The sequence below is a fragment of the Fomitopsis serialis genome (assembly GCF_022376445.1).
Source record: "Fomitopsis serialis strain Sig1Antser10 chromosome Unknown B0H18scaffold_73, whole genome shotgun sequence".
Classification (NCBI taxonomy): domain Eukaryota; kingdom Fungi; phylum Basidiomycota; class Agaricomycetes; order Polyporales; family Fomitopsidaceae; genus Fomitopsis; species Fomitopsis serialis.
This window is the reverse complement of record NW_025955033.1, coordinates 143,572-159,421: the sequence shown is the minus strand read 5'-3', so window position 1 is coordinate 159,421 and position 15,850 is coordinate 143,572. Positions and strand designations below refer to the sequence as shown.

Sequence of the window (15,850 nt, the reverse complement as noted above, 5' to 3'; positions counted from 1 at the left end):
TCCAGCGGAGCGATCAACAGAAGGGCGTGGCTCAAATTTCAAGGAACCGCGGAATTGCAGACTCGTCCTGTTCAGTCAACGTGCCTCCCGTAGCATGTCACCAGTCTTCGAATACCTGTCGCGGCATTGTGGGGTCTCGACCTCGAGTGTCGTGTATTGTCCAGACGCGCTACACACCATCTGTATTGTCAAAATCCTCACCGACAAGCTCCTCACCGCTACCTCCGGCGTGCCCTTCATCCAAGACCTCGATGACGCAAATCCATACGGACTGGGCCCATGCGTACTGCCACTCGCTCGGCAAGGGGCTCGACGTGGTCGAAACAGTAGACCCCGAAGATAACACGTGTAAGCATCGAGGGATGGGAGACGACGCACGGAAGCCTTGAATGTTTCAAGCCAAGCCGTTTACATCGACGCTACTTATATTCGTTCGATATATTATAGGTTTCGTGCGTAGGATGCCATCGTTGGTAATGGCTACAGTCGCTGGTTGAAGCTAGTACTAGTGGTTCGTCCGTGTATTATTATGTAGAGGACATTGCTCGACAGCGACTGGTGAATGTATTCACTTCGAGGGCGGACTGGCTTGCGATGCTGACGGTATACTATTGTTCAATCCTGGGGACCTCATTGTACACTCGAATTCGTCGTCGACGCTGTGCGAAAGTGATACGCTTGTCGACTTGTAAGATCTGCAACGGAGACTAGGACTGTCGAATACGGTCCAGTACTTAGTTACAAGTTACCAAACAGGAGGGCTCGGACGGAACGCTCCGCCCAACCACGGCGCGGGAACGTGACCGAATAGGAGGAGAAGCGACGCGAGCGCCGGGCGCGGGGTGCACTACTCTGTCCCGACCACCATGAGGCCGCTGTATCTTTCTGTTCTGCTCGCCGCGGCCGTCTATGCTGTTCCAGCTGAGCAAGTGGTCATCGGAGACGACTTCTCGGCCGTGGCAAATACGATTCACGATGCCTTTGAAGGTGTGAAGCACGTTGCCCACCACACTATCAAGCATACGAAGGAGACGGCCACGAAGTGGGTAGACCTCTTCGGAAGGACGCGAGTTCTGCAGAACGGGATCACCTGTAAGATGCACGCTTCGTGACGCATGAATACCGCTTACAAGGCGACAGACGAGCTCGTCCAGCACCCTGCCTTTAGTGAACACCAGTTGCGAGTGACAGAGCCCGAACTGTGTGATCCGAAAGTCAAGCAATACTCAGGATACCTCGACATTGCACAGGACAAGCATCTGTTCTTTTGGTGAGTCCGAGTCACCTAGACACCTCTGGTTGGCACCCCTAATTCGCAACCAGGTTCTTTGAGGCTCGCCACAACCCTGACAACGCGCCTCTGCTTCTCTGGCTCAACGGCGGCCCAGGCTGCTCGTCGTCTACTGGCCTTCTCTTCGAGCTTGGTCCGTGTGCTGTGGCCCAGGACGGGGCGAACGTGACCTACAACGAACACTCCTGGAACGCGAATGCCAACGTTATCTTCCTGGACCAGCCTGTCGACGTCGGCTTCTCATACGCCGAGGAGGGCACGTCCGTGAACACGAGCCCCGTCGCGGGCAAGGACGTCTACGCCTTCCTGGAGCTGTTCCTCGGGCGCTTCTCCAAGTACGCTGATGCGCCATTCCACATCGCTGCCGAGAGCTACGGCGGGACGTACGCACCGAACATCGCGTCCGTCATCCACACGGAGAACAAGGCTCTCGCAGCCGCGCGTGCGCTCGACGTCGCCGTGCCGGGGCTGCTACCTATCAACCTCGCGTCTGTGATGCTCGGCAACGGGCTCACGGACCCCTACATCCAGCACGCGAGCGTCCCCGACTGGGCGTGCGAGGGCCCATATGCCGTCTATGACGACCCCAATGGTCCGGAGTGCCAGGCTCTGCGCGCAAAGGTGCCGACATGCCAGCGGCTCGTCAAGAGCTGTTACGACTTCAACTCGCGCCTCACGTGCGTGCCAGCGATCCTCTACTGCAACAGCCAGATCATGGGCCCGTTGATGCGTGAGTAGCCGTTGCACTTGCTTGCGAATCCACTGACGAGGCGCAGAGCTTGGCTACAACCCGTACGACGTACGCAAGAAGTGCGACCGTGAGAAGGACGGCGATCTGTGCTACAAGCAGATGTCCTGGATCGAGACATGGATGAATCAGCCCTCGGTGAAGCGTGCGCTCGGTGTGAACCCGACTCGCAACTTTGAGAGCTGCAACATGCAGGTCAACCAGGCATTCGCGATGCAGGGCGACGGCTCGCACAACAGCGCCGTGCTCCTCCCCGACCTCGTCGAAGACGGCGTCAGGCTGCTCGTGTACGCCGGCAACGCGGACATGATGTGCAACTTCATCGTGCGTCTGCTCTCGTATTGTCCGCGCGAGGCGTACTGACCACTGTGCGCAGGGTAACGAACGCTGGGTCGAGCAGCTCGACACGCGCTTCCAGAAGGAGTTTGCGGCGAAGAAGGCAGCGCCTTGGGTGACCACCGAGACGGGTACGCTCGCAGGTACGGTCCGCAGCGCAGGCGGTAACGACGAGACCGCTGGCAACATCACCTTCGTCACTGTCCACGAGGCTGGGTACGTTTCCCGTTCGTCGTCCTGGTGCGAGTCTAACTCTCAATACAGGCACATGGTCCCGTACGACCAGCCCGAGGCTGGCTTGGTGAGTCATTCGTCCCCCTTCACTGCTCCTTTTCTGATGAACGATGCAGGACCTCGTGACAAGGTGGCTGTACGACATCCCGCTCACGCTGAACGCGAGCGAGGCCGCAACGCGCGTCCCTTTCAAGGGAAGGGCGTAGGATTTTCATGTAATACTAGTATCGCCACTGTTCGTGTTTTGTAAGTGTGGTTTAGACGACTCGTCGAGAAAGATCTTTGCATTCGGAATGCGGCATGAGGCGCCCCGAGGACATTCTGGCGGTTGGAATTGACTGCGCCTGACAGGACAGCGGTGGTTTCTGCGCGATCGCACGATCCTGTGATTGCTCCATGCAGTACGACTTGATCATACTTGCTGCTTTGATCTAGTCTTCCTAGGCCGACCCGAACGACCCCTTTGACGAAGAGTGGGTGGTCTTTGCCGCTCGGAGCCCCCACGATCTTACAGTCATTTGGGCAACACAGAGTGGGTCCACTGTATCCTTTGCAATCACGAGCAACAGACATGAAGCCACAGCAGACGACAAGCCATGCATACCACGACGACGGACGAACGTGGACGCATATTGATGTGTTCTTGCCCATGTACATGGATGAAGCGCGAATGTATGGTGCGTCATTATGTCAGTATTCCGGCTGCCTATCTGCTCACTCTCGTGAGGAATTGCTCCATCTCGACAACGCCGTGGTGTTTGTGGCATCGCTCTTGAAGATTCACTCGCTGGGTAGCTGGTGTGCCGGAGCTCGCCCTGTTGTCTCGAGATGCTGCGGTGAGGGCCAGCCCTTAGCCTCCGATCCGCTCTGCTGATGTCAGTTTCCCTTCGCGCGCGCCAACTCATGCCCCCTATCCATAATCTTGCTATGAATGCATTCACATGTTTAACCATGTCAGGCTCCGCTGGCTACGTCCGCTCCCGAGCAGCATACCACTCGTTTTCTCGCTCTCATCCTGCTGGATACGCTGATCATGGACAACGTTCGCTCGTTCTTCTTGAGCGACTCGGATGGTACGCAGTACAGGAACTTGGGCGGATTTAGTGAGCGAGACACTGATGCGCCTCACCTCGCTTCTCATCTGTACCCATGCGATGAATATCAATAGAATGTTAGAGCGGCAAGACTATAACGCAATGCTGCGTCCGCCGTCCATGGACACAGTCCGTTCGATCATGTGCGTGAGGCCTTGTGAGGTCTGATGCCGCGCGATAAGAGCGCGTGCTGGTAATATAACGATACTGTGTCTCTTGAAGTCCGTAGTACAAATTATATGTTGCCTCCCGCGTTCTGCGCGTGCTCTACGCTTGCCAACGACTCCTACCACTGCTACTGGTCCGACACTACGCTCAGAACCTACCATCTCTCTCGCCGGCCGCTTCTGCCTCGGGTGATCGCGCCCGAGCGCCGCATTGAAGCTCAAAAAGACTTTCACGGGTGAGATCCAAGTGGAGTGGTGTCTGCACGATATAACCTGATACTTCTGCACTCTATGCAGGGCATCAATCGTCAACTCAGATACTACTCGAAATTCTGCAGACGTAGTCAGGTGAGGTATACTTTCCAACATGTACCGGGTCACTGTATCATAATGACCCGATGCCGGGTTACCAGATGACGGGTGTGGTCGATGGTGCAGACAGGCTGCTGGAAGGTCATGATCAATACCTGGACTCTTGCTTCAGACCACCCACGTACTCAAAGTATGCCTTCTGTTTACTCTGGCGCCCATTGCTCGAATGACATATCCACTTGTCTCGTCGACGCAGTGATACCTATCCGCGATTTCCGCCGGAACTGATCGACCACATTTTCGAGATCCTCCGGTACGATCCTTTTACACTGACGAGGTGTCGCTTCATTTGTCACGCTTGGTACCATGCTGCAAAACGCCTCTTCTGGGGCAGCTGGCTCGAGTTGGGAACCCGAGAGGCCTTGGACGACTGCGCACATATGTTCTTGTCAAATGGCAATCGACCGTATGGCAAGACATTTACCAGCCTGAAGATTGTGGAGGATCCTCAAAGGCCCTTCATACGCGTCTTTCCAATGTGCATCCCCGGGTACATTCTACCACGATTGACGAGCCTAGGGATAGAGGACTTCGACTGCGCAGTCGCAAGGCCACATGATCGCTTCTTCCACTCCCTCTCCTACTACACTGGCATCACAAGACTAGGTATCACACAGTGCTGCTTTCGCAGTATGGCAGAACTCCGTAGGATTTCCAATGCACTACCGAGCCTCGAACACTTGTCTCTCTGGGACGTCACACTGCAGCACCCGCTGGTACCTGATCCAGTGACCCGCTACGTTCCCTCGTACCGCAACAAGCTCAAGAGAATCGGACTTGGGACTTATCACCCAACTTCCGAGTCGGCTGCTCACATGTATGAACACGGTCGATTGTTGTTGGACGTATGTGCGATGTACCCATACGTAACAGAACTAGAGTTGGACCTCCGCTGCTACTCCTCGTTCTCACATCTTCATCGGTTTTTATCCCATTTCTCCCATCTGTCCAACTTGTCGCTACGTCATGCATTCGGCCTCCATGTCGAGCCTGCGTCAATGGCGGACATGACCCTGTACACAGCACATGCACCAAATCCCTCGCTGTCGACTTTCGGACTCGTTTACGTACCCCAATTGTGGGCATCCCAGCTTCTGAAGCTGTGGTCAACACCACAAGTGTGTAGCCAACTGGAGGTCATATGGCTTGACTTCACTGCCATCGAGGATGCCCCATGTGCAGATCTTGGACCACACGTTACAGAGGTCCTGCGTCTCGCCGGAACTGCGCTCAAGACGCTCGAGCTTGAGTGTTATCTCGCTAATGGTAAAGATTTCGGTGTCTCGTCATTGCAATTTAAGACGCTCAATTGAAACCATAGGAGACGATGTCGTACCGCGACTTACAGCAAATACAGCACTGACAATGCTGACAGTGCACTTTCGCGCTGTCGATCCGTCACTTCCGAGGATCCAGAGGGCCCTATGTATCTTGCTATCTGACATCCGAAGCTCGCATTTGGGGCGGCTCAGAATCACCATTAATCTGTCCCACTCCGAGACGTCTGAATATGGGGACGAGGTGTTGGTCAGCGAGACAGACTCTCCCAGCTTCACCTTCGATTTCCAGAGTGTACTCTCTCGTGGCGTCTTTCACCGGCTTCCAGCACACTCTGAGCAGGACGAGGCGGGTGTTGTCATTCAAGTCCAGACGGACTCGGAAGAGATCCAAATCGCCACAATGTCTGCGATCAAGTCGTATATGATCAACCTGTTCGCGCCGTGGCTGGATCGCGAAGTCTTACGGCTCCACTTCATTCCCGATCCTGACGGTGAATTGTCCGTCACTCGTAATCCCTCATCAGTACTTGGTGAGTGTCACGACTCCGTTGTCCGTAAAGGCGCAGCCGTGATCTGCTCAGTGCGCTCATCCGCTCGACTAGGGACGCATACCAGCATTACGAAAATCCAGGACGCGGGAGATGACGAAAGCGGAGGAAACGTGTGCGATGCTAGTGGAGATACAGATGTGATTTCTCCGGGGCCGATAGACGGTGCGCTTGGAGTTGCAGGACTGACCTCGGACTATCAAGTTGTATGCCACTCGATTCTTGCTATACTGGAAACCACTTTACTCACAAACAACCCAGGTCAACAACCGAACTCGGAGAGCGTCTTTGTGAACGGCGTTCGGCGCGGTAATCCACCGGACATCTCGCCGCTACACGCTTAGCAGGCTTTTGCAGTCGATTTGCGAGACTCATGACGAGAATCCTTGGAATTGGAGCTGAAGAACGGACGTGCAGGGTTAGGATTCGGGAACATGGGCGTGATACACACAGGACAGGATGGATCATAGGTTTGCGAGGTCGTTAGGGGACGGGCAGGACTCACCGCGCGTACTGCTGTAAGAATCATGTTGTCTATTGTATGCGCTCCCTTCGTATGACACCGCCGACTCCGAGCTAGCTAGCACTCTCAGGCCCGTGCGTCGGAGATATGATACCATTCGTCCGTTGTCACGGTCGTTCTGGGCGCGGGCATCAGTTCCCGCAAATGTACAACTTGAAGCTGATACGGACGCACACGAAGGCGGAGAGCAGCGTGGCGACGCGACGCTGAAGCCCTCTAGGCTCGCCTATCCAGTTGTCCACTTGCTGCCAGGCATGTCGAGTGACTGTCTCAGCGGAACGAAGATCTCGTATACGCGTTTTGCGTCGCACCGGACTGGACCTAAGTACGACGGCGGAGAGTAGCGATACCATCTGCATTAGGATCGCAATTCTTATATAAGATCCAGTGGTTTCACACCTTAAACATGGCTATTGTACATTCACGGAGCATCGTCGTAACTAAGGCAGTACGGACGCACAAGTCCGCTGTGCAATAAGATCCGCGGATCGGCGGCCCGTGGCGAGGACATCCTTCGCAAGTGGTCGGTCCCCGAGCATTGCTGGCCGACGAACTGCGCGTTCTCTCCACTCGGCCCACGCATGGGTCGGATGACGGCCGTAGGTTGTCGACGGAACCGGCAAACGGGGAGCGCAATGCATCCGCTGCCCATCCGCGGCAGATTGTCGCCGGGCGTCGCGTACGTGGTAAGGCTCGTTGGGGAGAGGCTGACCGTCGATGCCTAGCAACACCGTCGGCTGGCGTGCGAGCCAGGTATATGCGTGGTGGGGGTAGATTACCAGGTGCGGGGATGATAAAAGGCGAAGGAACCGCGATCGTGGGCGTTGGCGGGAGACTAGACGACATCAGAGCGAGATTACGAGACTTGTGGCGTACAATCCCGATTGTCGGCCCAGAGGTTTGACGGCCAGCACAACCTGATGAACGACTCGTAATCCGCGCTGCAGCGTCGCGGTGTATTCAACCAGATGAGAACGAAGAGATGCTTCATCCATTCGGACTCGTGTTGATAGGTAAACCTGAGGGCCGAACCGCGAAGGAGCCTGACGAGATGCTCGTACCGCGCCTAACCAGATGAACGTACGTCCCTGACCGTTGAGTCTTGGGACGTACAAAGGTTCACTCACGGATGGGATCTTGATGCACAGGGCGCGCAACAGCCTGCCGAAGCTCCAAAGATGCAATATTACCGCACGCTGTTCTTACTGCAACAGCACCGGAAGACGCGGATCCTCTGCAGGCTGTAAATATCTGGGTCAGCGTGGGACGCACGGATACGACAATCGATGTCAGCAGAAGGACGAACGGATAGGTGCACGTCCGCGGGACACGGACGAACGCGACAGTTCGACTCTTCGAGGTATAGTGAGAGCCCGCGAGCTTGCAGAGAAGCAGCTGCATCACCACGAGTACGTCGCCTGAAATGAGGGAGTGGTGGGGGCGAGGTTATGACCACTTACCCATCCGCCCGAGGGGCGTAGCAGACTCTCCAGAGGAGCGTAGCTGCTTCTGCGTGCACGAGAGACTACAGGACGCCTTTGCGTGTGAGCTCACGCAGGGTGGTGGAGGAGGAGGAGGGTGCTTACAACCGACCCAGTGTCTGTGTCTGCCAAGGTTATGCCTCCAGCAATTGGGGAGGGCGGACATCCTCGCGCTCTCTGATCTTGTGCCGGTAGATGCAGCTGCAACCTTGACATGCATGTGAAGCTTGCTCACAATCGCCTGAACAAGAATCTGACGGTTACTCTCCAAGCTCGAAAGGATTGACTCGAGACTCACCGGATTGTCCCTGGTCGCCCTCCCTCCACTGTCAGCGGCCTCCAGATATGCATTTTGCAAGGACAAACGCGGTACGGGATCGAAGGAGCGGCCTGTAGGTGGAACGGAGAGCACAGCTTGGTCGGACGGGGGTCAAGCCGAATAAATTTGGGACAGCAGCCAGCACGGGCACGGAGGGTGAGCAGAATGCAATGACTCGAAGCAGCAAGAGTCTGCACACTGCATACTAGACGTGGGTCAGAATTGGCCACGGAACTGTGGGGTCGCGCCGAGAAGATCTTTGAGTGTTGGACGGCGAGGTGTATGGCCTTCAGAGGACGGCATCGCGGATGCAAAAGGGCAGCTATGCGAGAGGCGCGACATGTGGTCCATGTTGTCGTCGGCGTCGCAGGCAGGTGCCAGGTGGCGGGTCAGTGAGCGGGCACGCCGCGACACGTTCATCACGTGCCATGTCGCGCGACGCGTCCCGTCATCGAGTCTGACATGGTTGTTGCTTCAACCTCTGCTTCGACCTCACATCCGCTTCGACCTCGGTTCTTGCTTCGACCTCACATCCCAGTCCGTATTCGTTCTCAATCATCGATTCCCGCTTCGATTAGAGCGTGTTGCATGAAGGAAATTCATGAAATTGGTTCTAGATGGCGTCTGGGGCTTACTTCTGTCACGGTGTCCCGACGATAGAAGAAAACCACATATCCGCATCACACCGTGCGTAATGCGCTCTCTGGACACCTCCATCGTCGAATTCCCCAAGTCGACGCGTCAGCGCGTGCTCGAAGACCACGCGTTGTACGCGCAGATGGGTACGTCTTTGCATCTGATTTTCCCTCTCTCGCAGCACCTTCAACGTAATGTACCCCAGAAGTATCATCTTTCCGATGTCAGCATCGACAATGCATGGAAATTCCTCGAGCTATGTAAAAGCCACGCTACAGCGTGTATCGACATCTTGAGGCGATCCATGCGTATAGGACCAAATGGGATCCACGCGAGCGCGAGCGCTGACACGGGCGATACTCCATGAAGTGCCTCTGGAAAGCGAAGATACGCGCAGTGATGCCACGTACACGATGCGCTCGCTCGAGCGCGGCGGCCTCTGCGGGACCCGAACTAGCTTGTGGATCTTTCATGCACAGCGGTACCTTCACGCAGACGGCTGGCAGGAATTACAAGGTATGCGAACGGACCTTCGATCGGCAACTCGGACGCGCGTCGATTGTCCTCGACACATCCTCTCTGTCGAGCCGCTCGAACCTGTCGATGTGACGAGCCTCCGCAAGATCTTATGGACGTGCTTCCCTCGTAACAGCGCTACTGCTCTCGTCTCGCGCTCAGTTGTCAACCTGCAAGGCCCGAGCCACGGAAAAGCTGTTCATGCTCCTCTCCTCCCTCCTCGCCGCGGGTGGTGAGGACCACATCATCACGGTCTGCGACATGGCGACGAAGAAGGAGGTCGCTCGGTTTCTCGGGCACACCGACAACGTGAAATACCTCTCCTTCTCCCACGACAATAGGCATATCGTGTCTGCATCAGCTGATGGTTCTGTGTGCAAATGGGAGCTGCCAGCCCTGGCGACGACGACAGCTTAGACGGAAGTGGCTGTAACGCATATCTGAACACTGAAGCCTAACCCCAATGTTCACCGGATGAACGAAGGGGACTGACGGAGTTCATCAAACAACGCGCGAAGGCGCTAGATGCAAGCCTCACGTTGTGGATGGACGAGCAGCTAAATATGTACCAGGTTTCGCAGAACGAGACGAAGCATACCAGATGGCCCATGATCGGATACCAGTAGTATACGCAAATACGGAGCTCTTGAGCCATCATTGTCCCGGGTGTGAGTCCTGGGACTGGGAGACGTGCAAGTGAGATAGCCTACCGAAAACCGCTAGCACAGCGGCGCTGTGCAACGAAGTTCAGAATTTTTGAGTTGAATTGAATGCCGCGACATGCATTGCCCTAGACCACTCAACGTGATTGACTCCAGTGTCCCGACTGACTGGAATCCCCTGATCCGACGTACTATAACCATGCCGCATCTACCGGTGTGCTATGTTAAGCGACACGATGTACCGAAGAGCCTCGAAGATGAGAGAAGACAATCTTTCTGTGGCTCTAGGCGTTTGGTCGTCTGTCCGCCAGCGGACTTGACGACTCGTGCAGCGTGCTGTTGTCACAGGGCCCCTCGTTCCAGTAATAGCCAGGCTGAGTCCGAGAATTGAAACTAGAGGTTCGAACGGTTATGGCCCTTGAAAGTTTGATCGATGCTCGTGAAGCGTACTAGAACATCCTGAACTCAGCCGGAAGCTCGGATGCAGTAAGTATGCAGCGCGGTATGACACCATTCAGTGAGCATCATATCTCCCACCTCGTTTTTGACCATCGCCGACTGCTTCAGGCAACAGTCAGTCGCTATGTGCCCAACGCCCGGACCTTGTGCAACATTGGCGACAGAACACGTACGGGGCCCTGCATTGATAGGAGGCAATAGTACACACTAACCTGGTCTTCTGCGTCCTGGCTTTGCACCACGCGTGCATTTCCTGTCGATGGAAGGCTACTTGCTTGATATCCATGCATTCTCGACTCACGCGCCGGTGCGGCGTGGACGCGGGCAGTCGGTGGCCATGTGCATGTGCAGTTGAACCACTCGACGTAACCTTGTAGGCCCTGGTACGAAGGCGGCTCAGCACATGCGGCGAGCTCATGCACTGCCGAGTCCACTCCGGTTCATACAAACAGAATGACCTTGCATCTCGTCAGCTTGAACCTATTGGACGTCCGCCGCCTCCGTCTACTCAGCATGTACTGCCCGGGTCGCGCCACACTGCAAGTGCCATCTCTGCGAGCATATGGTTATCGTAGCACCTTGCATCGGTAGGAAGCACGCACCTGGCAGAACCCATGATACGGAAGACCTGACTGCGTAAGTCAGTACATCGCCTCCTATCGATGCAGGGTTCCTTTCGTGCTCTGATGCATGACGTCCAGGACACCATCGATGTTCGTAATGAGGCGCGAGACGCAGCTCGCCGAAGGGCTGTTCACTATCCCTGTCTGACTGGATTCTAGGTACAACTGTCTTGAGCAACTGAGAACCTTTAAGCACACTCACCGAGCGCCCACGATGGATCGATGAGAGGCCCAGAATAAACCGGTGTTTTCATTTTGGGAATAGCCCCGCATGGCGACTAGCACAAAGGCTGTGCGTTGACAGGACAAGTTGATCGTGTCGTCGGCGCACAGACAGTCAAGACGCCTAGATCCATAAATATATTGTCTTTCTGCACAATAATCTGTGCGTCGTGTCGCTCTACATGAATTGCTCCAGTAGGATTCTGCAGAATCAAGATCGTCAACGTTGGCACGAAGAGAGGTTTGACGAACTTGCACGTACCCGTGAGCATGAAGGGAGCACGCGCTGTAGATATATCGAGGTATCGAGTTGCTCATAGACGAGGGACGATGCTAAGACAACTTAGACGTGCATTGGCACTCTTGAGAACACAAGCCACACGCGCCCCGGACGCGCAGCTCGAAGCCTGGGACGCAGCCGCTTACCACCGGCAGAGGAGCGGTCCTATCTGCGCGCCCCGTTCGGGTATTCGCCACGAAGCTCAGTGGTTGAAAGCGATCACGGGCACGCCGAGCTGTCCAGTGAGCGGGAATTGATGTTCATAAGTGCATCATCATGACATGTGAACAAAGTGACACGAACCTATGCATCCGGCGCCTTCCTCGAGCGAGCGTCGAGTTCTGTCCGCCTACGTATCATCTTCGTTGTTATGGATGCAGGACAAATCCTCTCTATCGCGCACGTCTCATTCACTGCCGTCCAACGTCTGATCCAAGCGGACTGAGCGTGTGCAGAGACATCGCCATCGTTGAGCGCGAGCCTCAGCTGGCGGTTCATCGCACACGAACGATTTCGTCGCAATCAGCACCACTATCAGGCAGGTCGTGCAAAAACATGCTGTACTGCATGACTTGCTCGACATTCCCTTTGGCTTGAGCAGAGCTACATTGGGTTTCTACGCCCGTCGTCGGCGATCCCGACGAACAGCACCGATCGAGCATCCAAGCCGTCCAGTCTTAGCAGTTATCCCGGACACCATCTCCGAATGAGAGATCTAGAAAACGGTGCCACAAAGCTCACCGAGCTGAGTAGGCCATAGACCGTCACGATCTCACCCCCAGAGATGGACAGCTGACGGGGGATCATTGTACCCGTGGATCGTAGCACGAGCGATGTGTGCCAAGTGCGGTCCTCCACAAAATGGCATCCGTTCCATAGTACGCTGAGAGCCACCTCATCCACGCCTGCGCCCTGATCGAGATCAGCCGCGACAACAGACATCGAGGGTGCGAGCCCGCGGTCGCGCAGGAGATGATGTCTTGGTTGCAGTGCATCTGCAGAATACAGCCCTACTCCAGAAAGGCCAGCACAAGACGCGCGTCGCATCGCCGGTGGATCGCACTCATGTCCGTCCGTCCGATCAGCGTTGGCGAGCCGCAGGTTCGTACCGCGCTCAAATCGGATTTGAAGGCTGTATGCGGGCGGCGGACGGGCGAATCACAGAGCACTGTTCGTTGAGGTAAACAAGCTCCGGAAACGTTAGGATGCCACGTACGGATACCGAGACGAGCAGACGCACGAACGCTAGTGCCGACATCGTTTTCACGCCCCTTCCTTGGACCAGAGAACTTGATGGGGAGAGAAGCGGCGACGAACGAGTGATGGTTCTGCAACGCCCGCCACGTTGTTCCCTCACCGACGACGAACGGAACCAAGTTTGATAGATACATTAATGGACGACTTACCGGTTATGGCACTGGGACGCTCTCACACCCTAGGCAAGCTCTATGCGTCCTGTGCTGGTTGACGTGACGAATGACGAGCGAGACGATAGGAGATTTGTGCGTGTCACCGAGTTTCAGCTCGATCGCCGAGCGACGATGCTTTGCTGCGAGGATTGGTCAACTTCGTAGTGCTCGCAAAACGTAGAACTGAAGCGCACCTTCCTGGACTGGAGAGCCTAGCCGTGAGCGTCTGCGAGATCGCGTTGATCGTGTTCATGGCCGTCCGCACGCTACCTCAAGCGAGCGAAGATCCCGCACGGACGTATCGAACGCGTGTCGAAGCCGGGGATCGACAGCGTTGGCTTCGGATGGATTTTGGAGGCGAGGGATGACGAACAGTCTTTAAGCGAATCACGGATGAGATTGGTGTGTGCGGTTGAACAGGACAGTAAGACGTACAAACGTACTCCTCGGAGGATGTATGCGCATATGTTCGTGCGTCGTCGAAGAGAATGGACACTGATCAAGCACCGTTGAGTTTGTAGAGTGATGGAAGGATGTCACCAAGACAAAAGACATGCACTACGAAGATACCAATGTTAGCCCGAGGTTTCCGTAGGGAGTTTGAATTGATGCAGGCTGGGAACTGTGCCTCCGACTACAATACTGCGGAGGATCTCTGCGATAGCCTGTCGGCTATATAGAGCAGGGGCAATTGCTGTGGGACAACGGCAGCCTACAACAAAAAGCCGATGGATGGTCGCCCGGCGACGTCCAATGTCTACACAAACGATAGGTTCCAACCCGTCGTCTACACGTCCCCTGTCACGTCGCGTCCCAGCGCAAGACCCAGTAGAAAACGGTCATGTATACCAAGCCTTCCGGCGCCGAAAGACCCAGCTTGTGTCGGGTGCAAGAACGCGAGCAACATCGACCGGCCGCACCAAAATGAAGCATATGCGCAAAATCAAAACTCACGGTGTACTCAGATCTCCGTGAGCATGAATCTCTCCGCCCGTAACGCATTTCCTACACCAGCTTCCGAGAAGCACGAGGCCCGGGAGACATACGGACGCGGTGGATGGCGCAGACTGTCACGGATCAGAACCAGGACGACAGGGACAGCGGCGAGGCCATTCAGAGACGGACACGAAAGTTCGTGTGCAGGGAAGAGCACGCGCTGGCGAGTCGCAGAGGAGTGCTGATGTCAAGAACGGAGCACGATCTGAGGAATATACCCGGAGCAGGAGTTCGGGGGGTGCGTGAGACTACAGTAGTCCGTAGGCTTCAGAACGGCGCAGTCGTGTACAGTGTGCCTCAGGCCATAGACGAGTGGGCCGCGCAGTGCTGGCGCTGGTTGGAGCGTAGGATAGCCTTCGAGGGAAGCAAGCACGAACAAGGACTCCGATTGACGGTCCAACAGCGGTGAACGCAGGCTCAAGCCATGGCGGTGGCTTGACGAGGAGGGGATTCGTGAAGTGCCCGACGCGTGCATCACGTGCAGACGCGCGGAGGAGAGCCGTCATCGCGTCTGACACCTGCCAGGGCGTGTGGCTTGCGTTCCAAAGAGTGCCAACGCACGTCCTAGTTGAGTCGGCGCCGTCCCTCGTCCATGAGCGACATGATTACTCGATTTAGCTAAAGAGCGTGCTCCCTTCATGCTCACGGGTATATGCAAGTCCGTCAAAACTCCATTCGTGCTACCGTTGACGATCTTCTGCAGGATCCTAATAATAGAGCGGTTCATGTTGAGTGGCACGACCAAGGCACGACGCACAGAGTCTTGTGCGAAAATATAATTTACCTGTGGGTCTGGACGACTCGACCGTCTGTGCGCCGACGAGACGGTCAACTCGTCTGTCAATGGACAGCCTTGGTGTCAGTCGCCATGCGGGCATTCTTGGCCTCTCATCGACATTGTGGGCGCTCGGTAAGCCCACTAAAGCGCGTTCAATTGCCCAAGACAGCCGTACTTACGTGCAATCTAGTCAGAAGGGCAGATGGTACACAGCCCTCTTCGGTGAGCGAGACTCGCCGGATGCGCCTCACACCGCATTGCGAACATCGACTGTGGCCCAGACCTCATGCATCAGAACACGAACGAAACCCTGCCTCGAGAGTAGGAAATGTACTTCTGCATTTAGGTCGTCCATGTCCCGTGTTCTACTACGTGCGCGCTTTCTACCGATGCATGGTGTTACAATAACCATATCTCGCAGAGAAGGCAGTGTGGCGCGAACACCGAGCGCTGCGCAACTGAACAGTTCGACCGTCGATGTAAGTAACCTTATACGCTCCTAATGACAGGGCGGCTCATAACACGCGGCAAGCCTGTGCGTTCCCTCGACTCGGGTCCGCCCTCGTACTAATTCAAAGACGCAGTCTCTCGCCCTCGAGTCCGCAGGTCGTCCGCCACTTCCGCTCCTGTCGTTCTGCGCCTGCTCTGCGCTTCCCACCCGACTGCCACCGCTGCTGGCGATCTACGACGCTCAGAGTCTACCATCTATCCTAACGTTTGCCGTTGTTGCCTTGCCCGACTCGTGGCTGCCAAGTTCACGGGTTTCACGGGTGCGATCTCGGCGGAGTGGTGTCTGCACGACATAACCTGATACTTTCGCATTCTATACAGGGTGCCGATCGTCAAATCAGATATCACTCGAAGTTCTGCAAAGAT

At 55.7% G+C, this 15,850-nt stretch overlaps 5 protein-coding genes across 5 annotated transcripts; 4 read left to right on the top strand and 1 right to left on the bottom strand.

Moving 5' to 3' along the window:
* Positions 1 to 845: 845 nt before the first annotated feature.
* Positions 846 to 2,903, top strand: B0H18DRAFT_1026234 (serine carboxypeptidase). The gene is made up of 7 exons (XM_048029796.1): positions 846 to 1,092; positions 1,141 to 1,270; positions 1,324 to 2,021; positions 2,068 to 2,363; positions 2,416 to 2,591; positions 2,640 to 2,676; positions 2,726 to 2,903. Exons 1-7 carry the CDS (start codon positions 867 to 869, stop codon positions 2,813 to 2,815), a joined length of 1,653 nt encoding a protein of 550 aa, XP_047889894.1. The 5' UTR covers positions 846 to 866; the 3' UTR covers positions 2,816 to 2,903.
* A 3,019-nt stretch (positions 2,904 to 5,922) lies between these two features.
* B0H18DRAFT_1122228 (uncharacterized protein) lies at positions 5,923 to 6,414 on the top strand (the record flags this gene model as incomplete). The annotated part of the gene is made up of 2 exons (XM_048034476.1): positions 5,923 to 6,052; positions 6,125 to 6,414. 2 exons carry the CDS (start codon positions 5,923 to 5,925, stop codon positions 6,412 to 6,414), a joined length of 420 nt encoding a protein of 139 aa, XP_047889893.1.
* Positions 6,415 to 6,672: 258 nt separating this feature from the next.
* Positions 6,673 to 7,617, bottom strand: B0H18DRAFT_620179 (uncharacterized protein). Its single transcript, XM_048038812.1, has 3 exons — positions 6,993 to 7,617; positions 6,768 to 6,914; positions 6,673 to 6,711 (listed from the first exon to the last, which is right to left on the bottom strand). The coding sequence occupies exons 1-2, from the start codon at positions 7,437 to 7,439 to the stop codon at positions 6,864 to 6,866; spliced, it is 498 nt and encodes a 165-aa protein (XP_047889892.1). The 5' UTR covers positions 7,440 to 7,617; the 3' UTR covers positions 6,673 to 6,711; positions 6,768 to 6,863.
* Positions 7,618 to 8,804: 1,187 nt separating this feature from the next.
* On the top strand, positions 8,805 to 9,300 carry B0H18DRAFT_1026211 (uncharacterized protein). Its single transcript, XM_048029795.1, is given in 3 exon segments — positions 8,805 to 8,906; positions 8,919 to 9,175; positions 9,235 to 9,300. 2 exon segments carry the CDS (start codon positions 8,995 to 8,997, stop codon positions 9,291 to 9,293), a joined length of 240 nt encoding a protein of 79 aa, XP_047889891.1. The 5' UTR covers positions 8,805 to 8,906; positions 8,919 to 8,994; the 3' UTR covers positions 9,294 to 9,300.
* Positions 9,301 to 14,741: 5,441 nt separating this feature from the next.
* On the top strand, positions 14,742 to 15,795 carry B0H18DRAFT_620105 (uncharacterized protein). The gene is made up of 5 exons (XM_048038811.1): positions 14,742 to 15,106; positions 15,165 to 15,196; positions 15,256 to 15,346; positions 15,396 to 15,453; positions 15,507 to 15,795. Exons 1-5 carry the CDS (start codon positions 14,849 to 14,851, stop codon positions 15,686 to 15,688), a joined length of 621 nt encoding a protein of 206 aa, XP_047889890.1. The 5' UTR covers positions 14,742 to 14,848; the 3' UTR covers positions 15,689 to 15,795.
* Positions 15,796 to 15,850: the final 55 nt, after the last annotated feature.

Bases quoted from the DNA above. Each gene is read 5' to 3' on its own strand.
- B0H18DRAFT_1026211 (XM_048029795.1), top strand. From the start codon at position 8,995: ATGAAATTGGTTCTAGATGGCGTCTGGGGCTTACTTCTGTCACGGTGT. The intron at 9,176-9,234 runs GTACGTCTTTGC...AATGTACCCCAG, and splicing joins CGCGTTGTACGCGCAGATGG to AAGTATCATCTTTCCGATGT.
- B0H18DRAFT_1026234 (XM_048029796.1), top strand. From the start codon at position 867: ATGAGGCCGCTGTATCTTTCTGTTCTGCTCGCCGCGGCCGTCTATGCT. The intron at 1,093-1,140 runs GTAAGATGCACG...ACAAGGCGACAG, and splicing joins TCTGCAGAACGGGATCACCT to ACGAGCTCGTCCAGCACCCT. The intron at 2,364-2,415 runs GTGCGTCTGCTC...CACTGTGCGCAG, and splicing joins ACATGATGTGCAACTTCATC to GGTAACGAACGCTGGGTCGA.
- B0H18DRAFT_620179 (XM_048038812.1), bottom strand. From the start codon at position 7,439: ATGTCGTCTAGTCTCCCGCCAACGCCCACGATCGCGGTTCCTTCGCCT. The intron at 6,915-6,992 runs GTGTGAAACCAC...CGTCGTACTTAG, and splicing joins GTACAATAGCCATGTTTAAG to GTCCAGTCCGGTGCGACGCA.
- B0H18DRAFT_620105 (XM_048038811.1), top strand. From the start codon at position 14,849: ATGCAAGTCCGTCAAAACTCCATTCGTGCTACCGTTGACGATCTTCTG. The intron at 15,107-15,164 runs GTAAGCCCACTA...CGTGCAATCTAG, and splicing joins ATCGACATTGTGGGCGCTCG to TCAGAAGGGCAGATGGTACA. The intron at 15,347-15,395 runs GTGCGCGCTTTC...CATATCTCGCAG, and splicing joins CATGTCCCGTGTTCTACTAC to AGAAGGCAGTGTGGCGCGAA.